Source organism: Telopea speciosissima, chromosome 8 (assembly GCF_018873765.1).
Source record: "Telopea speciosissima isolate NSW1024214 ecotype Mountain lineage chromosome 8, Tspe_v1, whole genome shotgun sequence".
In the NCBI taxonomy this organism is placed as follows: Eukaryota; Viridiplantae; Streptophyta; class Magnoliopsida; order Proteales; family Proteaceae; genus Telopea; species Telopea speciosissima.
Genome location: NC_057923.1, coordinates 57,811,033 through 57,837,095, shown reverse-complemented (window position 1 = coordinate 57,837,095; position 26,063 = coordinate 57,811,033). Strand labels below are relative to the sequence as shown.

Sequence of the window (26,063 nt, the reverse complement as noted above, 5' to 3'; positions counted from 1 at the left end):
GTAGATTCTTGAAAGTCGATGGCGTGACAGCCAATTGTACACGTACTGTTGAGGCTAGGTTCTGCGTTGAGGTCGATCTGCGATCTGCGCTTCCGTCGAAGGTTTGCATTGGCTGTGGCTCTCAGGGGTTTCATCAGAAGGTTGTTTATGACAGACTCCCTCACCTATTGCGTGTCTTGCTCGAAGGTAGGCCATTCGGTGGAGGCCTGTAGAAAAGCGAAACAGGGGAAAGGTGTCGAGGTGCTTCCGGCGTCCGGCGACAATGCTGCACAGGATAACACCGCTGTTACGGAGGTGGGTGTCGAGTCTGGAGCCAGGAACAGTGAAGGAGTTTTCATCCCCAGGGGAGAGGGGCCCTCCAACGGTGGTCAGAGGGGAGAAGGTTGTGCGCCTGGGCAGAGACCTCTTGCTCTTCCACGGAGGTTGGCGAGAAGGGTGGGTCGATGGAGGACTGTAGAGCAGCAGGCTTGGGCCCCCGCAATGTACAAGTGAATGCCCAGGGCGCTTACGACGTTAACGGCGGTGGTGCTCTGGTTGCTACTGGCCGTCGAGAGATCGATGCTCGAACCGAGGTTGCTAGTTCGCTGGAGTAGGCTGGTATCGAGGAGACCCTTCAGCCGTTGGAGGAGGGCGAAATCCTCCTGACGAGGTTGGAGTGTACTCCTACGGTAGAGGGGGGGGTCACTGATGGCAAGGGCTTGGCGTTGGTGACGCAGGGTAATATGGTGGCAGAATCGAGCGAGGAAGATGGCGCTGCGGGAGTCGCTGGCTTGGCCGCAGAGAATGACTGTTTGCAGTCTTTGGGTGACACTTCGTTGCCTTTTTTTTGAAGACAATGAGGGGTCCATGAGGGCCGAAGGATGACGGCCATGTGTCAAGCCAGGCTACCCTTGCTGCGCCAAGCCGTGAGGCCGTGATGGAGAGCCGTAGGCGTTTTCATGCTTCTATCGCAGGACGGAGTCGTAGGTCCTTGGATAAGGCTGGTGAGGAAAATGTGGGGTCGGTGGCAACAGGTGTTCGCATTGGGAGACGACTGCCCCCTCGGGCCGTGTGTCTCAGCGCTGCCTAGGTGTACAAGAGGAAGAAAATTAAGAAGTCCAAGCGGGGGCGGTCATCCAAAGAGGCCCCTCTTCGGCATGTTATGAGATCGATGAGATCGTTGGATTCCACTCCTTAGGGTTCCAAATGAGCTGCCTATTTTGGAATGCTCGGGGCATAGGGAATAAGCCTACTTCTAGGCGGCTGAAAACTTTACTAAGTCTGCATAGGGTTGATATTGTTGCCATTGCGGAACCTAAAGCACAGGTCTCAAAGGCGCGACTGGTAATGCGCTAGATTGGTCTGGAGTCGATGCACACGTTGGAAAGAATTTGGGTTTTTTGAAAGGGCTCAGTTTAGGTTCATGTGGTGGAGGAGCACCCCCAGTTTGTTACATTGGAATGCGTGGATGCCAGTGCAGTAACTTTTGTCATCAGCTTTGTCCACGGGCTATGCATAATTATGGAGCAGAGGGAGTTGTGGGAGAGGCTTGAACTTTTTTCCAGGTCTAATTCCTTCCCGTGCTCTGTGGGAGGGGATTTTAACGCTATCGTGTCCCTCTTCGAGAAAGCAGGTGGCAGGCCTGCCTGTTCCACGTCGCTGGAGGAGTTTGGGAGGTTTGTGAGCAGCTCTGGTCTTATCGATGCAGGCTATGTTGGCAATGTCTTCACTTGGTCGAATAACTAGGCAGGTGCAGGAATGGTGTTGGCCAGGCTGGACTGGTTCTTTATAAATGCTGAATGGATTGGGGCTTTTCCAAGGTGTGAGGTCACCCATCTTAACCAGACGTGCTATGATCACGCTCCCATTTGGCTCTCTTTCTCGGCTGCCAGCAACCATGTGTTTTCAACTTTTAAGTTTCAACAGATGTGGTTGCTGCATCCGGACTTCCTCGATTTTGTGAAAGGTGAGTGGGAGAAACCAGCGGTAGGCTTGCCCCTTTTTGTTTTGTTCTTAAAACTCAAAGGGCTTCGCGCTCTCCGCAAGTGGAACAAGGAGGTGTTTGCCAATGTGCACCAGAAGGCTAGGGACGCGGAGGACTCGGTGAGCAGGGCGGAGGTAGTTGTTGATCTATGTGACAGTGCTGAGGCCAAGAAAGCTCTTGGGGAGGCAAGGGAAGCCTTGCAGGGGGTGTTACTTTAGGAGGAAATATTCTGGAAACAGAAGTACAGGGTAACCTGGTTGAAGGAAGGGGACCGCAACACAGTTTTTTCACTCCATGGTTAATGTCAGGAGGAGGCAGGCCAGTGAATAAAATTAAAGGGGGGGGGCGATGGTGTGTGGATTTCTGATCTTGAGGGGGTGCAGGCGGAGGCGGTTCGGCATTTTTTCGGGATCTTTACTTCCCAGTGCTGCTTAGTTGATGAGGAATTATTGGTGCTGATCCCTATGACTGTGTCTGAGGCGGAGAACACTGCTCTTCTTTTACCCCCATTGTTGGAGGAGGTAAAGGGGGCTGTTTTCTCCTTGTCGAGTGATAGTGCCCTGGGCCCAAATGGTTTCTCAGGGCATTTCTTCACGGCATGCTGGGAGGTGGTGTGCCAGGATGTTTGGGTGGCGATTGTGGATTTTTTCAGGGGTGGAATTCTCCCTGGGAGGTTCACCTCGGCCAATCTGGTGCTTATTCCCAAGAAGGACAACCCCGAGGTATTGCCTGATCTTTGCCCCATTAGCATTTGTAATTTTTCCTATAAGATTATTGCCAAGATCTTTGTTTCCAGGCTGGCAGGGCTTCTCCCGTCCTTAGTGGCAGAGGAGCAGGGTGCTTTTGTGCAGGGCAGGTGTATCCATGAGAATATTTCCATTATCCAGGAGATGGCTCATGACTTGAACAGAAAGACTTGAGGGGGTAATGTGATCCTCAAGCTTAATATGGCGAAGGCTTATCACCGTCTGGAATGGAAGTTCCTTTGGCTCGTTTTCTCCAAATTTGGCTTCAGTGAGGCCTGAATCGCCTTAATCAGAAAGACCGTGGAGAATTGTTGGTTTTCGATAGTACTGAGTGGCAGCCGGTCGGGGTTCTTCAAGTCTTCTAGGGGGGTCAGGTAGGGGGATCCCTTATCCCCAGCTCTGTTCATCTTGGCTGAGGAGGTGATGAGCAGGGGCAGGGCATGCGTCTTACTATAGGCTCCCGAGAGGGTGCCCTGGGGGATCTCACACTATCTGTTTGTTGATGACACCATAATTTTCACCAAGGGTTTGAAGAGTTCGCTCAAACAGGTCATGGGATTTCTTAGCAGATATGAAGGTTTTTTGGGGCAGCTGGTCAACAGGCAGAAAAGCTGTTTCGTCTTGGGTGACAAGGTCTCTATGGCTAGGGCCCACATGGTTGGGGTGGTGACAGGGTTCTCCAGGAAGTCAATTCCAATCACCTACTTGGGGGCCCCTCTCCACTCTGGAAGGCTCAAAATCTGTCTCTGTGACAACCTGGTTGAAAAGATAAAGAACAGAGTGGCAGGTTGGATGGGGAGGCTCTTATCCTCCGGGGGACGTGTTACGCTCCTAAAGCATGTCCTCGCTACATTAGACCCGCTTAAGGCAGTTATTCGGTGGTTATATGGCATCTTTGCAGATTTTCTATAGGGAAGCTCGGAATGGGGAAAGCGCAGGCATTGGGTGTGTTGGAGAAAGGTCTGTAGGCCGCTTGATGAAGGGGGGCTTGGGATCAGGTTACTGGAGGATGTTGGTACCTCGCTCAGGCTCAAGGGCCTTTGGAGGGTGCTTGCCGATCGCTCTCTGTGGAGTGGGTTCTTCCGGGCAAAGTTCTTCAGGAACCTTCATAGTACTCTGGTTGGATCGTAGGGGGCGGGCTTAAAGTCTTGGCGTAATTTGTTGGTTTATAAGGGGTTTCTGTTGGATAGAACGTGGTGTCTACTTGGCTCTGGCAGGGTTTCTTTCTGGCTCGATAATTGGACGGGAGCTGGGCCTCTGATCGACTTTGTTGACAACGGCTTGCTGGTGGACACAGATTTATGTGTAAGGGATGCCCTGGGGGTGGACGACATCTGGAAACAGGACATTATTGATCACATTGGTTCCCTTGCCATTGGGCAAGCATTACTTCTGGAGGTTTTGCTCTCTCTGATAGAGATGATGTCCGAGTATGGTCCTCCTCGAGTAATGGATGCTTCATAACCTAGTCGGCTTGGAATGAGGTGCGGAGTGTTTCGCTTGTGGTTCCTTATGCGAAGTGGGTGTGGAATCTTTTTGTTCCGGTGAAAATAGTCTTCTTCTCGTGGCAGCTTCTCAACGGAGGGGTCCCACAAACGAGGCGCTTATGTCGGTTGGCATACCGCTGGGGCGAGACGACTGACCACTGTCTGCTACATGGGGTACGGCTTCTAAGGTGTGGAGATATTTCGAGCGTATCTTCGACATCCCTTCTCTCCCCTCTCAGGATGTCAGAAGCCGAATTGGTCTGTGGTAGAATTCGGCAAGTTGTAGTAGCCTTGGTGCTTACATCATGGGTTTACTGCCGTCCTTGGTGGTTTAGGAGCCGCGAAAGGAGAGAAATAATAGAAGGCATGGAGAAAGTAGGCGCACTTCTGGCTCAATAATTGTAAGCATTAAAGCCTGGGTGAAAGACATTCGACTTCCCCCCAAAATTGGCCGGTCAGGGTCCCTGAGGGATGGCCTAATCTTTTAGTGTTTTGGCCTCACGTCTACGGTCCCCAAGCTGAAACGCCCCCTGCCAGTTTATTGGTGCCCCCCTTTTGCCTCTGTAAAACTCATTGTGGATGGTGCTTGTAGGGGTAATCCGGGCTTTGGAGGAGTTGGAGGGGTCATAAGGGATCCGAATGGTTTGGTCCTAGCGGCATTCTCTAATTACTATGGGGCATGCACCAACTCGATTGCCGAGCTTCGAGCCTTGAGGGATGGGTTAGTGTTGTGCCATGAGCTTGGGTTCTTTGACTTGATGGTTAACATGGATTCGGCATCCACGGCCAGGATGGTTAGTCAGAAGAGTTGTAACTTATGGAAAGGCTAGTACTGGTTCCATGAGATTTTGGCATTGGTCTCGTCAACCCGAGCTTGTGCCTCTTTTGCCTTTCGTGAAATTAACAAGGTGGCTGATTGGTTAGCCAATCTTGCCTGCTATTCTGGGACTTCTGTCACATTCCAGCAGGGCGGCTTGCCTACAGGCGGCCTTCAGGTTATTCTTCGGGAGGACATAGGGCTTGTTTCGCTCTTTCTCTTCAGGTTAGGGTTTTTGCTTGAGAGGCCTTGTGTGGGCAGCTCTTGGGCTGGGGTAAGGTGGAATGTCCCCCCCGTGTATGTTCCTATTCTTTTGTTGGTTTTAATAAAATGCTAGGGGCCGGCCCAGGTCCCAGGTAATGTTTGGGTTAAAAAAAAAAGAAAAAAAGAAATAGAGGAAACAGAAGACACAAAAGCATGATAGGAAGGAGAAGGAGAATCATAAGAAACAACATGTGATATAGGATGTTGGAGGCATGATCGAATACCTTTACGGGCAGCAATAGGTAATTCAAGAGAAGGAGAAGACTTACCAGCTGGACTAGTAGGCTTTGGTTTAAGAGATGGCGATGGGATGAGTAAAGGTGCCGCAGGGGTGGTGGTTCCAACTTGCTTTTACGAGGTTCAAGTGAAAACGCGAAGGTCTGGTCGATCAAGTCTTCCCTTAAGTTTTTCAACCTGTCTTCTAACAGAGCCAGGAGTAGGCTGCTCCCCCTGAACTACATCCGAAGGCTGCTTCCCCTGAACTACATCCGAAGGAGGTCCTCCTTGAACAGGAACAGGTTGGGCAGCAGGTAATGGTTGGTCAGCCGATGGTAATGGATGGCATAGTGTCACGGCGTATCGGCGACCCAAGGTGGTAGAGAGGGCCCAAATGGCAGCCGACACCAACTAGGCGAACAAGGTGGCCAAGGTGCCCGCCTAGGCGCCCAAGTTGACCGAGGCGCCTGGACGCCTAGCCGACACCTTGACAACTATGATGGATGGGCAACAGGTAATGGATTTGGCACATCTTCACAAGCTTCAACTCCCCCTGAAGATGTGACAATAAATAGTAGGTGAAGACTCATGAAATACAACATCCATTGAGACAAGCACACGGCGAGTTGGAGGATGATAGCACTTGTACCCTTTTTGAGTTGCAGAGTAACCCAAAAGAATGCACCGAACACCACGCGGGTCCAACTTCCCATGTAGATGATGGTTGCAAGCATAACATACACACCCGAAAACTTTGGGAGGGATGAGAAAGGAGGAGGCACCTTGGAGAACATCAACCGGAGCACGGGAGGACAGAACCCGAGTAGGTAGCCAATTGATCAAACAGGCAGCGGTAAGCACAACATCACTCTAGTACTGAGAGGGGACATTCCGGTCAAACGTCAAGGCACAGACCATTTCAAGGAGGTGGCAATTTTTCCTCTCAGCCACACCATTTTGGGGAGGTGTGTCGACACAGTTGGTTTGGTGAAGGATTCAATGATCAGCCAAATATTTTTGAAACTGTCCATCCATCTAATCTTTGCCATTGTCACTGTGGAGAATCTTTAGAGTGGCGTTGAACTGAGTCTTGATTAATTTGTGGAAGAGCTGAAAACACTGAAACACTTCACTCTTGTGTTGCATCATATAGACCTAGGTGGTACGAGTATGACAATCAATGCAAGTGACAAACCATCGGTGTCCAGAAATAGAGGCTTTTGGAGCAGGCCCCCAGACATCCAAATGGACAACATGAAATGGGAAAAGACTTCTTTTATTTAATAAAGGATAAATAGACCGAGTCTCTTTAGCCAGAATACATGCTTCACAATAAAACTCATCCTTATTACAATTCTTAACTAAATTTGGAAGCAAATGAGATAAGGTCCCAATGGGAGGATGTCCTAGCCTGCGGTGCCACTGATATAAGTCAGAGGAGACAAAATGTAATTGATGAGTGTGAGCTGGAACAGGAGTAGAGGGTTGTGAACCACCATCAAGCAAGTTGAGACCACCATGCATTTTACCAACCCCAATCGTGTTCCCTGTCACCAGATTCTGTATGACACAATGAGAGGGAAAAAAGGTTATTTTGCAGTTTAGGTCCTTTGTAAGACTACTAATGGACAATAAATTAGTAGAAAAGGAAGGAACATGTAAAACAGATTTAAGGGTAAAACTAGATGAACAACAAATAGATCCCTTTCCATAGATAGAAGAAAGGGACCCATTTGCTACACAGACTGTATCTTTCACAGAGGAAGGAGTGTATTGATGAAAAAAAGTAGAAGAATCTGTCATATGGTCAGTAGCACCGGAGTCAATGATCCATGGACTGGAGACTGCCGATACACACTGACTACCAACAGAAATACCTGAGGCAAAGTTAGAAATAGAACCAGAAGAGGCAGCAGGTGTAGAAGATTGGGCAGCAGAGGTAGAAGAGGCCTTCAACATCCGTCGGAAAGCTTGAAGTTCTTCCATAGAAAGACTAGTGTCTGCAGGAGGTGTGGTAGTAGTCTCAGTCTGATTTGCCTTAGCAGTAGGTTAACCATGGCTTTTGTTACCACCACCCTTTTTTCTATTTGCTTCAAAAGCAGCAGGCTTCCCATGTACCTTCCAACATGTGGCCTTAGTGTGCCATAACTTACCCCAATGTTCATATTTAACAGCTGTCTTCTCAGCTTTGGAAGTGTCAACAGTAGTAGAGTTTGAGCCAGTCCCAGTGTGTAAAGCTGATCGATCTGTAGTTGCAGGATGGAGCATAACGAAACGGCGTCGATCTTCAATATGAATCAATGCATATGACTGTTTTAGAGTAGGAAAAGGATCCTTGCTGAGGATTTGGACTCTAATTGGATCATATTCAACATTGAGGTCAGCCAAAAAATCATAAACTCGAATCTTACCAACATGTTGTTGATAGGCAGCAATATCATTTGCAGTGGTGGGCTGATAATCCGACTAATGATCTAGTTCTTGCCAGCACTTACGGAGCTCAGCATAATATTGAGAGACAGTCAACTCATTCTATTTAGTATCATGAATCTTCTTCCTCAATTCATATACCTAAGCATCATTCCCAATTTGGGAGTAGGTTTCTTTGGCAGCCTTCCATATCTGGGCAGCAGTATCTAAAAGAAGATAACCAGGAGCTATAGAAGCATACATGGAATGGAGAAGATAGAACATTATCATAGAGTCATGAGATAACCACTGATCCTGTGCAGGCCCCTCTTCAGCGGGTTTAATAAGGCTGCCTGTAAGATGTCCTGTGTAGCCACAGCCAGCAATGTTAAGGTAAGTAGATCGAGACCACATCAGGTAATTGGTCCCATCTAATTTAGTGGGGGAAGCAAAAGGCAGGTACTCAGGGTGAGCAGATCCATCTGATTCAGCTGTAGTGAGATCAGACATGATGTCAAGAGAGTGTATAGATGGGTTTTGAAATTCCCACAATGTTAGCCATCAGAGTAGGCTAAAAATTGGATCGAGTCCTCCTCTAGTGGTGAACAATAAGTCCTCCAAAAATCAGCAACTTCTGATGAGTAAATAGAAAACCCTAACTGGACACTAGCTTCTGATAGACGGGTTTTGTATTTGCAACACTTTCAGCCATCAGAATGGGCTGAAACATGAACCGAATTCTCCTCTAGTGGTGGGGAAGAAGTCCTCCAAAAATCAGCTCTTTCTGATGAGCCAATAAAAAAACCTAATTATATAAAAAAATTGGGGCAAAACCTGTTTGTAGAGAAATCGCAGGCTGAACCTGATGAGTACTTGATCCAAAAACTGCAGTCTTCAAACAGGAAGTAGTGTGTACCAATAATAGCAGGAACCAATCTCCCAAAAAAAAAAATATAGAAATCGATCTTCAAGTGTAGGAAGAACTCGATCTTCAGATGGAGGAATCCTGCCGGCAGAATTAGGTCACACTAGTAACTTTCGATCTTCAATGAGGTAGAATTGAGGGCAGCATCTAAATCTGCAGTAGATCACCTCATAGTTGCTGGCCTGAAGAAGTGGGAAGAACCGAGAGTGGTGGAGAGGATAGAATCAAGTCGTGGAGAGAAAGGGAGAATAAAAAACCAAAAAACTGAAAAAAAAGAACTGCTCTAGAGATCAGAATTCAGCTCTGATACCATGTTAACACTTGACAGTCTTTAGAACTAAATGCTTGAGTGATCAATAGGATCACCAAGCCCTTTATTTATAATAAAAGAGAGTTACAAAATATTCAGACTCAAACTAGGAAACCCCCCATTGCCGATTCTAATTAGGAATACTAACTAGAAATCGGCTAGAGGGGAAAATCCCTAAAATACCCCTATCTGCTAGAGATAACTCAACAAGGTCTTAGACTATAGATTCTTTAATTCTTGTATCCTAGAGGTTGAATCCCTAAAGAATGTGCTAAGGTGCAACCATGCAACAAGATGCACAATAATAAGCTACAACCGAAGTGAGCAACATGGCATCTCACCAACCTAGGTGAGTACTATATTGGACGAAACTTGGTGACCTCACACCATGACTTCTATAGTGCACCTAGGTGACACCTTGATGACTAATATGCTTATGATTGTTCTCTTTCATTCACTGTCTCAAGGATAGAATCTTAAAACATCATAAGGGTAGGAGGAGTAAAGGAAATGGAGAAGAAAATGTGAGGCCGATGATATTTTTTTGGAAGAAACCACTAGTCCCTATTGCTTTAGATGGAGGAGTGATGCAGATGTGAAGACTTATGTTCGAAAGAAGAAATCAAAGTTTTCCAAGTAGTGTTAGTATTTTTACTTAGTTTTTATTTTGATGTAATAGTCATGTAACTACTTAAGTGGTCACCTGACCCCCCCCCCCTTTTTTTTAAAAAATTTGAATTAGTTTATAAGTCATGTGACAATTTAATTGTCACCTCATAGAATTGGCTAGGTAGTTTAGTAGTCATGGCAATGTTATAGAGTCGGCTGGGGGACTCTTTGTCTCCTGGGCTAAATAGGAAAAGGCCTTATGGCCCTTATAAATAAAGCTAATTTTCGTGGGGCTCTATTAACCTCACAACTTTGAAAATTTCTCTCCAAGGCTACTGGTGCAACTTGTCTTCTTCAAGAAGAATTTGTCTTGTGTTTAATCAAGGTTGACGGACTCAGTGTTTGATCCGATTGACACCTTGCGGTGGGAAGCCTGGATGGTTCGAATTGGTTACTTGTCTTCTCCATTGCTGTTACATTCAAGTTCTGGTTTCAAGAGTTATTCTACAACAACGAAGATCTGTTCAAGTTGTTCTTCAATCCACAAAACCTGGTTTTGGCTTCTACTTGGATTATATTCAATCTAGGGCTATGTAAGTTGGTATCAAAGCTATGGAGGGTGAAGATTCAACACTATTACCACCAGCACCCGATCCTATGGCAAAGGTTATTGAGATGTTCCTGCAATTATGTGATCAAATGCAGTGACTTGAGGAACCTCAAGTTACACCACTGAGAGATAGTAACCTACCACTAGAAGAAGACATATATCAAGTTCAATCCCAAATCTATTGCCCTAACAGAAGGAACAGAGAAGAACGGGAACAGCCTAGAACCCCAGAGGCTAGTCCTACTTTTTAAGAACATGTGAGATCTTAATTTAATGCTGATAGTGGTACTCCTCATTGACGTTTTGATGATACTCATAAGGTCAAGCTCGAGTTGAAGGAATACGATGGCAGAGGTGATCCACAAGTATTTAATGATTGGTTATCTGCTTTAGATGATTATTTTGATTAGTATGATTTGCCTAAGTCTAAAAAGATGAGACTAGCACGTACTAAGCTAGTGGGTTCCGCCCGTGAATGGTGGAGAACTACTGAAAGAGATCTTGGGTATGAAGGCAATGCACTAATTAATTGGGCAGAGATGAAGGAAAACCTGAGTAAGAAATATTTATCAAGGCATTTCAGGGCACAGTTACAGGACAAGTTAAATACCCTATGCCAAGGGAATTTGTCTGTGGCTGAATATATGCAGCAGTTTGACTCACTCTCTTCTCATACTGGCATTAAGGAGAATGAAATTCAGGTGTTATCTCAATTTCGATTGGGATTGGGAGGTAATATTAACAGGGTTATTGGTGTTGCTGATGTATCTAGTGTTAGGGACTGTTTTGAGAAGGCTCTTCATGCAAGGGAATTATTGGCATCTACAGGTAGACGATTTGTTCCTCCAGCTGTTGAGAACAAGAAAAATTTCTCAACTCCCAAACCTTATACTGCTGGTCCTTCACGACCTGCAGCTCCTACACGATCAGATCATAAAGGTAAAGCACCTATGCCTAATACCGACAGGGTAAACTCTTATCATTGCGATGAGGTTGGACACTATGCCAAGAATTGTCCACTCTGTAGGAAGATTGCTGTTGTTGAAAAAGAAGAGACAGTTGAAGGTGAAGACCCTGATCTGTTTCCTTATCCCATGGACGATGGGGATTTTAAGGCTGATTACTATGATGATGGGGTAATTGATGTTGACACATATGATATTCATGTGGTTACTCGAATTTTGGTGGCTGAGACTAAAGGGGAAGATTGGCAGCGCACTTGTATCTTCTACACCCGTATTCGTTCTTGAGATCATTCTACAGGTAATAGTTGATAATGGCAGCTGTGTTAATGTTACTTTTGAAGCTTTTATGAGGATGGCAGGTTGAAGACTGAGAAGCACCCACAGCCTTACAAAGTATCACTGCTGAATGGTAAGACTTTAGAGGTAAATCAATGTTGCTCAGTTCCTTTACAGCTTCATCGTTACTCTGAAGATGTTTGGTGTGATGTTATACCTATGGGGCTCACTGATGTTTTATTCAGGAGGCCTTGGATGTGTGACAATGACGTCATGGTTGGTGGAACGAAGAATCAGTTTGTATTCTAACACAAGGGACAACATATTGTGTTTCGTCCAATTAACATACCATCTGAAATGCGCCAAAGGAGATCTTTGAGAACTAATCGGAAGAGTACAACCACTGAGAAGAAGCAACTGGCCATTCCACAGAAGAAGTTTGAGCCCACCAGCCAATAATCAGGTATGATATTAGCTTTGGTCACTAAAGAAGTCACTACACAGTCGAAAGTAGAGCTCACACAGCCCATCAAAGAGCTGCTGTCCGATTTTTCTGACTTAGTACCTGACGAGTTACCAGATGAGTTCCCTCCCAGAGTCCCAGGAGGGATATTCAGCTTGATATTGATTTGGTATCTGGTTTTGTACTACCAAATCTGCCCTTTTCTCATCTCAGCCCTACAAAGCATGCAGAGCTCAAGCGATAGGTTGATGAGCTACTATAGAAGGGATTTATTGTTGAGAGCTTAAGCTCATGTGCTGTACCAGCTTTACTCACTCCTAAGAAGGATGGTTCCTGGCATATGTGTGTAGACAACTGTTTAATCAACACGATCTCAGTGAAATTCAGGTTCCCCATACCACGACTTGATGATATGTTAGACATGCTGTCTGGATCTAAAATCTTTTCTAAATTGGACCTTCGAAGTGGCTACCATCAGATTCGCATCCAGCCTGGGGACGAATGGAAGACAACTTAAGACCAAGGATGGACTGCTTGAGTGGAAAGTCATGCCTTTTGGTCTGACAAATGCACCTAGCACTTTCATGCATGGTAGACACTAGTACTTCGTCCTTCCATTGGTCGATCTATAGCAAGCATCCAGAAAACCATATTGACCACTTGAAGCAAGTCTTGGGAGTGCTCCGTCAAGAGAAGTTGTACATCAATGATCAATCTCAAGAAATGTTCTTTCATGCTGGCCAAGGTTATATTCCTTCGATTTATTGTTTCTGCACGAGGTGTTGAAGCTGATCTAGACAAGAACAAGAGTGTTATTGATTGGCCTACACCGAAGACATTTACTGAAGTCTGTAGCTTCCATGGTCTAGCTTCATTCTACAGGCGTTTCATTCGGAATTTCAGTGCAATCATGGCACCTATCACTGGATGTATTAAGTAGTAAGGGGAAGTTTGAATGGACAGCCGTGGCAACAAAGGCCTTTGATCTTATCAAGAAAATGATGACAGAGGCTCCAGTGTTACGCTTACCAGACTTTGACCGAGTATTTGAGGTGGCAGCTGATGCTTTACATATTGGTCTGGGAGGTGTATTGATGTAAGGTGGGCACCCTATCGCTTTCTATAGCAAGAAACTTAATGAAGCCAAGCAACATTATTCAACATATGACCTTGAGCTTTATGCAGTTGTCCAAGTGTTACGTCATTGGAGGCACTATCTCATTGGTAAAAAATTAGGCACCATCTCATTGGTAAAAAATTTATTCTTTACATTGATCATAAAGCACTCAAGCATTTGCATTCATAGAAGACGATCAGCAATAGGCATGCCAAGTGGGTCGCTTATTTACAGGAGTTAGTGTTTGCTCCGAAGTACAACTGTACAAGGTAGGAAAGGAGAACACAGTGCAGACATACTGAGCAGGAAGGTACTAACTCTGAATACATTTTCAGCACATGCACTTAGTTTTGAGCAGATTTGTGATGAGTATGTTTCAGATAAGGATTTCAGTGTCCTTTATTTAGACTTGTAGTAGGGTGGACAACATCCTAAGTATTTCATTCATGATAGATATTTGTTATTGGGGACATGACTGTGTATACAAGATTCTTCCCTACGCCATCACATTATTCGGGAGTTACATGGAGGAGGCTTGGGAGGACATTTCAGGAAGGATTAGACCATTCTATAGGTTAATTATCCTTACTATTGGCCACACATTGCTAAGGATGCAGATCATGTAATCAAGAGGTCCCAAGTTTGTCAGTTGGCTAAGGGTACCAAGCAGAATACAAATCTCTACTCACCACTGCTGGTTCCTCATGCACCATGGGTTGATATCAGTATGGACTTTATTCTTGGGTTGCCTTCTACTAGAGAACGGCATGACTCTCATGGTTGTGGTGGACCGTTTCTCAAAGATGGCACACTTTCTTCCTTGTCGCAAGACATTTTATGCTTCTCACATTGCAAATCTGTTCTTTAAAGAGATGGTGCGCTTACATGGGCTGCCAAGCACTATTGTTTTCGATGGTGACATCAGAGTTCATGAGTTACTTTTGGAAGCCATTATGGTTGAAGACTAACATAAAGTTGCTGTTTTCTACCGCCTTTCATCCACAGACTGACGGGCAGACTGAAGTAGTGAACATGAGTTTGGAAATCTGTTGAGATGTTTGGTCAGGGATTTTGAGAAGACATGACCTTCTATTCTTGACATTGCTGACTTTGCCTACAACAGTTCGGTGAACAGGACAACGGGACATACACCATTTGATATTTTACGTGGAGTTCAGCCAAGGCGTCCTATCGACCTTGTTCCCTTACCCCCTTAAGCTAAGGTAAGCCTTGAAGTTGATGAGTTTTTGCGCCATATTACTGAGGTACATGCTGATGTTCGACAACGTATTGCTCTCAACAATGATGTTTACAAAGCTACTGCTGATCGTCATCGATGATGTGTGGAGTTTAAACCTGGAGACATGGTTATGGTTTGTGTTAACCCTGAGAGACACCAATCGGGTGTCAATAACAAGCTCCATCCTAAGAAAATGGGTCCGTACAAGGTGCTGAAATGTATTGGACGTAATGCTTATGTACTCAAGTTGCCTGCTGATATGGGCATAGATTAAGATCTTGTCTCGTCTCGCCATTTTGGTAAGGTCGAGATTTCCGAAATATGCGAAATTTTTTGAAATTTCGCCGAAATATGGTATTTTTTATGCCATATTTCGGCAGTCCATCTCGGTGGGTTTTTGGACATATTAAGGCCTGATACTTCATTTATACCCTAATTTACGCTAAATAAACACATTTAAACCTTCATATTGCAAAAAAGTGAACTCAAAGTGGTGTTTTGGGTTTGCACCCTTGATTGATAGTATACGGTCGGACCTTGATGTATAAATAGTTAAATATACACTATATAAGTACTCAAAGACATAATAACAATTTTAAACAAAGTAATGAATAAAAAATAAAGTAAAATGTAGTCTTTAGTTTAAACTTAGACTCAAAACTTCATGAGTGCATAAAGCCATTAGTTCAATACTTCAATAGTCAATACACAAAGTCACAAGTTCACAACCCACAAGTCACAAGTCACAACTCACAAGACTCACAACTGTCATAAAACAAATCCTAATAATAATTGCTATGCCTTCTTGGATTGACCCCACTCATGCTCCGCTGGAGTCGACATCCATTGCTCTCTGTCTGAAGGATATAAGTGGACCATAGTATAGTTTCGGAGAAGAAACGAGTGTAGTCATCCACAATGGCCAAGTAAATGGAGTCATCAACATCCTGAAGGTAACCTATCCTAGGTTATAGGTTACCAATTTGTGAGTGTGAAGAACCATGACTACCCACTGATGCAGTATGATGTGATGTCGGCGCTGGCAGCATGTACGGCTGGTGAGTTGGGTAGCTAGGGTATGAAAAGATGTCATCCACAAAAGATGAGCCAATACGCCCCTGGGGCTGGTACTGGGACTCGGAGTCATAGTCCCTTACCCCAACGAACTACTCATATCCATATCCATATCTATATCCATATCCACCGTGAGGTTGTGATGCACTATAATCCGATGACGATGGAGTGGTATGTAAGGGTGTCAATTTGGGACCAGAACCGGGAACCGTCCTAGTACCGTCCCGTTAAAACCCGGTACCGAACCGTCCCATTATTAAACGGGACGGTACTGGGATCTGATTTTGGTACCGAATGATAAATGGGACGGGACGGTTTTGGGATGGGATTCCCAACGGTACCAGTACCGAAATACCGGTTAGGTACCAGATGGTACCGGAACTACTAGTACAATTTTAAAAGAAAAAGTATATAAGATTTATGGCTCATTAGGGTTTCACTCAATTCACTAATTGTCCTTTGAGACTTGATAGGAAGAGGAACGACCACACTTTGAAGTCTCTTGAACAATCAAAAGCACTAAGACAGTAATCTCCGCAATAGCCAACCAACCATCCACCTACATTTACTCTTCTTTCTCTCCTTACAAAACCTACCAATCCCTCCTCCCTCAACAATCTAGATCTACAAGGTTCTTTCGTTTTCACTTCTTACCATATGAAATAAATAAATTCGTTTGCCTCACTACCAACTTTGTTTGGGAAAATCGAAGAGGAAACACAACGTGGGATTTTAATTCCTTCAATTTGGGTTTGTTTATTTGATTATCTTTAATTCTTAGTTATAATCTTGAGAAGCTTATTACATGTGATTTTAGGGAGTTTGAAGGAGTAAAACTATGATTTTATATTTTAAGTTGCTTTATAAAGTAGGAAACAACTTAGATTTCACTATAGTGAAAAAAAATCCTCAACACTAATAAACCCGTTTAGGAACCGGTATCGTCCCGTCTCATTAGTTATTGGGACTGGGATCTAGGTTTGGTCCCGTTAACTAATTGGTACGGTTCTGGGATTGACATTTTTGGTACCGGTACAGTCCCATCCGAAATATCGGGAACCGTCCCAATTGACACCCTTAGTGGTATGTGTGTCAAAAGATGGGGCACGCCAATGCCCACTCGATCCTCCCTCCCTATCACCTATGCTCAATCTGCCAACAGAGCTAGATAACTCATTAATATCCATATAGTCAGCAGCCTATGTCTGTGGATCCCTACGCTTCCTTGTGTATGATAAGGGGGTACGTGAGGGTGAGGGTACGAGTGCGGCCTCACGTGCACCGTGGTCCGTAACTTGTGTGGCATGATCAAATTGTGTTTCTCCCGTGAATCGAACTGGCTCTACGGGCGTCGTCTGTTCGTCTACCACATATTGCTCTCGCATTTCATCAAATGCTTTACCACCACCACCACCACCACCATCATCATCATCACTGCCATCATCATTACCATTACCATCACTTCCATCATTTCCAGCCTGAGTCTGAGTTTGATACCTACCAGTACCACATAAGGACCTGGACTAATCAAGTAATCATCATCCTCATCAGCATTGCCACCTGTGGGTTGGAATGGTACGGGTGATGCGTCTCGTGCGTGTATCTGACCCTTGTCAGCCATATACTCATCCACATCAACACCAATCTCGTGAGCTATTATGAGGTCTGGCCTACCTCCCTCCTGATCCAACACCGGCTCACCTCTATCCCTCACCCAATTCATAATAGGGTCCTCATCGTCTGAGTCAACTTGAAAGATGTTGGCGTGGTCAATAGTGCCCCTTTGTCCCTCTTGTCCCATGTGTATGTGTTGTAGTTTCAGCCTCAAGTTGTAGTGCATATACACTAAGTCAGATAGACTTTGGGAACCCAAGCTGTTGCGCCTCTTGGAGTGGATGAGCAAAAACGTACTCCAATTCCTCTCACAGTCAGATGTGGAACATGTTTGGGCAAGGACCTTGATTGCTATTCTCCTTAAATTCTTGCCGATTCCTTATACAACACCCACCATTCAGTTGCATTACAAGTTTACAACAAAAAAAGACATGTGCCAAAATTTTCACAAGTTTCAACTTTCAATACATATGTAATTTAAAAGAATAAGATATTAAATTGAGTACCAGCATCACCGCGTGCTCTGCCTTGTATTGCAGCATCGGTTCCAAAACTCCCCAATGCATCCCTAAAATCTTCATCTATACCCATGTGGAAAATTAGTAATGACTCGTTACTATTTAATAATTATTACTTACTAATTATATTCCAAATGAATTATAAGACTCACCTCATTGTTGCATATAGCTTGTAGTTTACCATCTAACACCAATTTTTTTACTACTTGTTTCACAGTGTCAATAAGTTGAGTATCCAACCTAAGCCTATTAGTATATTGATACTTGGGGTTCAAGTAGTATGCTGAAAATTGGCATATAGAAATGAGATATTGTCAAATTCATAGGTAATTAGTAATATTACTAACATATGAATTAGTTACATAAATAAAATTACTCACCAGTCTTATGCAGTGGATGCATAAGTTGATTCTCCCAGCGAGCATTGATAATATCCAAGAAGTGCTTGCTACTACGAGGAGCCACATTGTAGACACTATCCCTCATCAAGTCAATGGTAGCATATAGGACTGGCATGGTAGGGCCCTTGAGAGCGGAGTCCACTATATGTAGAACTTTAACTATTGGCTCCAAAACTTTCACCACTTTGCCTAGCTTTGTCCAGAATTCCACAGAGGACATGGTTGCCTCTGCTTCCCTCCCACTTGGGGTATTAGAACCCTTCCATCAAAACCACTCCTCAGAAGCAAACATAGATCTCAGCCCGGCCTTCTTTGTCTCAAAGCTTTTTAGGGCAATGTAGTTTGTGGGAATCTAGTGATGCCCGGCCTCGCCAAGTCACCCCAACATTTTTCCCTCAGTAGATTTAGTGCAAATGAGTGGTTGTATACAAAGTTGGTGACTTGTCTTGTACTATCCACCATAGTCTTCACCAACTTTAACTTCCCCATATCCTTCAGCATTAGATCAATGCAGTGGGCAGCACAAGGAGTCCAAAAGAGCTGGTACTTACTGTTATTCATCATCTTCTCACTGGCCTTCTTAAAGTTGCTTCCGTTATCCATTACAATCTGGACAACGTTCACTATTCCTACATCTCCTTCAACCACTTCCTTCAACAATCTATAAATGTATTTTGCATCCTTTATCTCTTTGGATGCATCCACAGATTTGAGGAAAACTGTCCTCCCATCACAATAGACCATAAAATTGATGATGGACTTTCTTGTAGGCCCAGTCCAACCATCTGCCATTATAGTCACCCCATATGTCTCCTACATACTCCTTATTTCACCATGTACTCATCAATTTCAGACTTCTGTTGAGGTAAATAAACATTCATTACCTCATATGGGGTGGGCCCTTTGAACTCTGGGCCAGCCCTTGCAATTGTATCAATCATGGTCTCATAATGGGGGCCTTGTGCGGTTTTTGCTGGGATGGTATGGTATAACATCCCCTTAGCTATTGACTCTTCCACTAACCCCTTCATATTCTTTCATGCTCCTTCGATTTTGGGTTGAGTTCTTCCTTTCTTCTTATATAGTTTGGGATTTGATGTTGATAGTGGTACTGGTACCGATAGAGGTGTTGGAGCTGCCTTCATACTTTATGATCTTTTAAAAGGATTCAACAACCCACCAACTCTTGAACCTCCAGATGTGTTAGCTCCTCCACTACCTCCTCCTCTCTGTCTCTGCTGATCATCTCGAAAACTAACTTTACTCCTCAAAATAGACCGTCGAAAGTCCCTAGCCTCCTGTGGTGTTTGTATATCATCAGGCACATAAATGGGGTCATCACTGTCATCATCATCATCATCATCATGGTATTCTCCTTCTCCTCCTCCCATTGAACTCCTCATTGCCTCCTCAAGTTGTTCCCTTACCCTCTCCTTGTCAGCCTTCCTCTTCATCTTTCCCCTCAAACTTTCACCAATTTCCCTAGCTACTTTAGTAGGGACCATATGGCAAGCTATAACATCTTTGGATCTTCCAGTCATATGTAGTTTAAGTCTACTAAACCCACCTCCCAAAAACTGCATGTGACAGTAGTTACATTGTGATTTTCTCTTATCCCCATTAATTGGAGTGCCATGTAACCCTGCAATGTCACCCCTAGGCTGCCTGCTTGGCCTTTGCTCCCTCTACTCTCTTTGTTCCCTTTGTTGATTACTTTCCCCTACCTTCTGCTTTCCTTTCGAACGTTGTCTTTCACTATCCGCCATAATAATACTTATTTACTACAACGTAAGTAAAACAAATAATTAAAAACTTAACATAGAAGCACTTCAATTGAGATTTTGAGAATACTAAAACAATTGTATATCTATTTAATATGTTTACCCCAACCCTTATCTTTTTCTCATAATTTAAAACAATTTTGATTAAATAATTTTCATATAAATATTGATCTAACACAACAATACCGAAATGATTAAACATAATATATATCTAATGCACTTAAAAAACATGTAGAAATTACTTTCATATTTTTTCAAACCAAAACCTCATATTTTTCCTCATTTAATTTTTTTAAATTTTAATTATTTTTCTTAATTTCCGAAAATAAAATTAATTATTTATGGGCAGAAAATATTTTCGACACCGTCAAGCTGTAGATCAGCCATTGGTGTCTAACTTATATTTAATTGATCCCCATTCAATTTATATTACCCCTAATTTATAACTTTTTTTTGTAGGAAAATCAATTTTTTAAATTAGAAAATAAAAAAAATAAAATACATATGGAAAAAATTTCGACACTGTGAGGTTGTAGATCGGCCTCCGGTGTCGAACATGTATTAATATCATCACCATCCAACATGTATTGAACATACTATTTTCAAAAAAATTAGTTTTGGAGAAAAAAGAATTACCTTAAATAGTGAAAAATCCTTGGAGGATGTGCTTGGATGAGGCTCCGACGTGTTTCTGGCGACAATTTGTCGAAAATGATGAAGAACAATGCTTGAATGAGTCTTGGAAGAGTGGAAGAAACCAAAAAACTAAAGCTTTGAGAGGTCTCGCCAAAATATGAACTTTTTCCATTACGCATGGGCATTTCGTCTCGGATGGTTCGAGATTTCCGAAATATGCCGATATATCGGCGATATTTCGCGAAATCTCGAACCATGCCTACCATAACGGTCTTTATCTCACTTGGCACATTAGGGCAGCCTGTGACATTCCTATCTCCAACAGCGAGATGCCACTTCAATCTAGTGGTTCCACCTCCCAAAATTTGCTTCTTACAATAATTACACTCTGATTTCTTCTTGTCAGCTAAAAGGGGTCTACCATGCAGCCATGCAATGTTCCCCATTATTCAACACTAGTTTTTACCAGCTTGTTGCAACAAGAACACTACAAGTATGACTCCTAAACAACAACAAAACATATCTAAATGAGTCTTCTTCTTGGTTTTAAGGAGTTGATTTTAGGTGTTATTTTGGTTGTGGACTCCTTGGTAAGTGCCACCCAATCTGCCTTCATTGCTAGTAAAAGTATCTCTGACAATATTCTTCTTTACTCTAAAATTGTCTGGCTTTGATAGAAAATCTCATTTTTCGGCTGCTTTCATGAAAATAGACATCCAAAAAGCCTTTGACTCTATCAGATGGGATTTCATTCAAAATGTCTTGCTCAAGATGTCCTTCCCCCCCAGTCTTTGTTCATTGGATCCACTGTTGCATCTCCTCTCTTCCTTCTCTGTTTTGGTCAATGGTAACCTTGCCGGTTAGTTCCCCTCCTCTGTTGGTATCCAGCAGGTTTGTTCCTTTTCCCTCTTCCTCTTCTCCCTTGCCCTCGAAGTTCTGTGCCGTAGTATCCAATTTAATACTAACCACCTCATTACCCATCCTGAAATGTAAGTACCATAAGCTTACCCATCTTGCCTTCGCTAACGATCTTATGATCTTCTCTAAGGCTGACCCCACCTCCATTTCTACCATCTCCTTGCACCACTTTGAGACCTTGTCTGGCCTTCACATCAACCTCCTTAAGTCCCACATTTTCCTTGCTAGGGTCTTTGAAGCTGGCAAAGCTACTTTTCTTGGGTTGACTGGATTCTCTCTTGGCCTCCTCGTGGTCAAATATGTGGGCCTTCCTTTGATTCCTGCTAGGTTGACAGCCCACCATTGCACTCTTATGCTTGACCTGATCCGTAAAAGGCTCCAACTTTGGAAGGGCAAACTCCTATCTTTTGCAGAGGGGCCTTGAGCTCATTCGATCTGTTCTCCAATCCTAATACATTTATTGGTGTGGTATCTTTGGGCTGCCTCAAGCAATTATCAAGGCTATGGAATCTATTAAGTGTTTGTTTCTATGGAAGGGGGCTGAAACTTCTAGGTATCTCCTCCCAATCAGCTGAGCCTCTACTTGCCTCCCAAAGGATCAAGGAGGTCTAGGTTTGAGAAGGATCAAAGATGCTAACACGGCCGGTATCCTCGAGTTGATTTAGAAAGTTGTGTCCAAGACAGACAGTATATGGTTCATATGGATCTACTTGGGTCCTCTTTGCTATGACTCTCTTTGGTCAAACTCCCCATCCTCTGATGTCTCCTGGGTTTGGTGTAAGGTCCTTCTTCTTAGACACATTTCCCTTGGGGCTATCTCCTCCAAGATTGGTGACGGCCTCTCTACCTCCCTCTGGTTAGATAACTGGCATCCTATGGGTGTCCTTTTTTTTTACTCTAGGGGCTAAAGCCATCTACTCTTCTGGCATTGACAAGCACTCCTCAGTGGCTACTATCATCTCTCATGGTACTTGGGCTGCTCCTCAGTCCTCCTCCCCCGCTCTAGCTGCTATTTGGGCTGCACTGCCCCTACTTCCTGCCGGGCCTTCTTTAGTATCCCCTTTGGCAGACGTTGTTACATGGCTCCATTCCCCTAATGTTAGAGTTCATGCCTCTATTGTTCCTTGGTGCAAGCTTGTTTGGTTCAAGGGCCATATCCCCCGTCAGAGCTTCGCGGTTTGGAGAGTGTTATCCTACTACCTTCCTATGCAGTCATTTCTCATCAGTAGGCAGATTACTTCCCCCTCCCCCCCCCCCCCTATTGTGCTCTTTGCTGGAATGGGCTGGAAGACGTCGATCACCTCTTCTTCTCTTGCCCTTTTGCCTCCTTTGTTTGGAAAAGAGTTTTGGGTAGCTGTTGGCCTCGTTCTAGAAGAAACCTCCCTTTCTCAAGGGGGTGGCAATGGGTGGATATGACTTTCTCTGGGTCTTCCATCTGTGATGTTGCTGGGAAACTTGCCTTTGGTGCCACCATATCTCACATTTGGATGGAGTGGAATCTACGAAGATGGATCTCAACTCTTGCTCCTTTGATAAGATTTGGAAACCCATCTATTTTGATGTCAGCTCCAAGCTCCATTTACTTCCCCAGCGTAATGTTTTAGAGTCCCCAAAGAACAGGCTCATTGTTGTATCCTGGGGTTTGTCATTATCCCTCCTGCAGTCCTCCTCTTGAAGGTTGGGCTCAGTTTTGTTTGTTTATATCTCTTGTATATTCTCCGTCTCCTTTGGGGCTTTCTTGGTAATGAATTTTTATTCAACCAAAAAAATTGTTGTCCCTTATAGTGGGGTCGGTGTTTTCTATTTCAAGGGGATATATTCAGGTGGTTGTGAAAGATGATTCAGCCAGTGTTATCAAATGGATCAGGACGAACCTTACTCATTCAGATCCATAGTGATTCCCTCATCAGAATCGGTTCATTTGAGATTTTTGCAACCTGGTTGAATTGCTCATTCATTTGGATGCGAAGAGTGGTCAATCCGGAAGCTAATGATTTGTCTAGACAGGGGTGATCAATCTGCATTGTATATAGGGAGAGTTTACCATTCTAGATTCTAGCATCGTGTTTTATTACCTTGAATTGCTGTTTTGGGATGCTATAGCTGCTGAACTCCTGGAGTTTGTCTCTAGCTTGTTCTCAATCAATAAATAAACTGTAACCACACATGCTAACTCACTGGCACACTGCGTTTGCCAACGTAACTCCTGCTGAGAAAATTATATTGCCTTTATGTGAAGTTCGGCTTTGGGGGGGGGGGGGGGGGAGGGGATCGAAAACAAAAGTTTCCAATCTCTTTGTTTAGAGTTAGAGCAAGTAAAGATGAAATGTTGGCCTTTGCGAATAACGCGTTTTGAATATCAATCTCTTGATACTGAATGGGTGTTTGCTAAGCCATGTTTCAGATTTTGATCAAAATTTCTAAATTTTGAAAATTAAATTTCCGTGGCACGTGAAAGTGAAATGTTAGGCATTCATGTTGAATAGATTCTCTTGCTTGAAACAGGAATGATGTTTTCTCATCGTTTGTTTAGGTTGAAATGAGTGAAAATATACCTTCTTTCAAGTAAAAGAGAGATTTTTCCTGTCGAACTCCTCTGTTTGTTCCTTTCACTGTTACTGACAATAGTGGGGTCCTTTAAAGTAGCATGTCATCATCCAATGGCCACTCCATGATTCTTCATCTGTTGCTGGGTGTATATGCCCAATGGTGATCTCATGTTTTGAAGTGGAAAAGTCAATGACAATCTATTTCTTCTTTCTGTTGTTACCATTGCTGTTAATTCACAAATTAGGGTTTTCTTCTGGTTGGATTCAAGTTTGATGTTATACAGCAGTGAGGACTGAGGCGTTTATTTACTTTTTGCCAACTATAATGATATATCCTTTCAAACTGAAGTTGTTGGTTATTTGGCTGGATAATCTATTGCTGCAGGTTGCTCATTCTCAGATAGACCAAGCAAGTAATATGAGACAGAGGCTCACTTCAGCCACAGTTTCTGGTCCTGGCCAAACCACCAGCACAGTTCTACTGGCTGAAACGACGAATGTGGTTGAACCCAACCCGCTTCCAATTCGACCAACAAGCGGCATAACTCAACCTCCTCTGATTCAACCTGTCACTTCTTTTGCGGCTTCAAAATCTACAACAGAAGAAGATAACAAGAAAGCAGCGGCAGCAGCTGTTGCAGCCAAGCTTGCTGCCTCTACGTCTTCTGCCCATTTGCTTACCTCTGTGCTGTCATCACTGGTTGCAGAAGAAGCAGCTTCTATGAATGGTGGCACAAAATCTGGACGATTTGGAAGCAGTATACCATTCTCTATGGAAAAACGTCCCAAACTTGAGAAACCAATGCCAGTTTCGGAAATGGGCAGTACAGCGTACTTTGCCAATGTACAACAGCAATCACTGACCAATTCCCCCCTCGCACCTGGCCAAGCCTCAACCACAAGCATGCAGCCAATGTCCCAAGCCACTCAGGTACAGCCTCCATTCCAACCACCACCACCCCCTTTACCACCCCCACCTACGCACCTATATGCACAATCCACAGGTATGATGGCTGGAGTGATGCCTTATGGGTATGGTACATCAAGCTTACCTCCTCCTCCTCCCTTGCCTACACATGTGGCAATGGGTTTAGCACGGCCAGGGACTCAGCAGCAGCAGCCACCGCAACAGCCGCAGCAGCCAGTGACAGGAAGTTATTACCGGCCTTCAGGTATTGGATTCTATGGGCAGAACCATCAGCCGGCAACTCCACCAGTTCCTCGGCAGTAATTTCTCCTCAGAATAATCTATACTGGACAGATGGTTGACCTAGTACCTCGTCTGTCTTATTTTGTAAATTAATAATTTTTTAGCTTATTTTCTTTTCAAGTTGTAGAAAGCTAGGTCAAGGAAAAAGTAGAATGAGGTCCCTCAGACTTTGGAAATTGAGCATGAAATGTTAGGTTAATAGGGTTTAACAGGAAGCAGACTTATTGATGATAAAGAAAATGATGTTGGATTAGATACAGATTTTAGGCCTTCTAGTAGCAACTCCCCTCTGTATCTACGTCTGAAATGTACTCTTGCAGAGAAACCCATGTGAGATGGAAAAGCTGTGAAAACCACTTAAGGAATGCAGAACCCTACCGAAGGGTTATGCCATACCCGCCATACCCAATACCTTGGAAGAGGACTTTGGGTATCCTGGTCGTCCTGTAAAGTGGAAGATCACTCAAAAGGGTCTCTGCGAGAGTGACTTTCAACCTTTTCTCTTCTTTATTTTGGTTTTTTGTTTTTGTTTTTTTGTTTTTGTTTTTTTTATTTTTGTTTTTTGTTTTCTGTTTTTTGTTTTTTGTTTTTGTTTTTTGTTTTTTGTTTTTTTGGAGTTACTCCCTTTTTGCTTAGGTTGACTAGATATGGTATTGGCTTAATCAGATCTTTTTTAACACTCCATTTACTTTCTTGTACAAAAAGGACATGATGTAAAAGTACAATAAAGATACAGAAATATCAAATTGCCCGAATTTTAACATGACAAAATGGTCATGTGATACACGTCCACTAGATTTAGGCACAGGCAAAGTCACAATATGGAAACCATAATGCAACTGATGGAAAAGGTTGCCATGATTGCATTACTAAACCATAATGCAACATGTAAAGAAAAATTTTCTCCACCAGTGGCTTAGGGTTCACCTGCCACTAGAATTATTA

General features: G+C 43.7%; 1 protein-coding gene across 1 annotated transcript in view; it reads left to right on the top strand.

Moving 5' to 3' along the window:
* Window positions 1-25,481, top strand: part of LOC122671436 (regulation of nuclear pre-mRNA domain-containing protein 1B-like) — a 77,132-nt gene extending 51,651 nt beyond the window's left edge. The window contains exon 8 of the mRNA XM_043868639.1: window positions 24,294-25,481. Within this exon, the coding sequence (XP_043724574.1) occupies window positions 24,294-25,139 (846 nt within the window). The 3' untranslated portion in view covers window positions 25,140-25,481. The remainder of the gene's footprint in view (window positions 1-24,293) is intronic.
* Window positions 25,482-26,063: the final 582 nt, after the last annotated feature.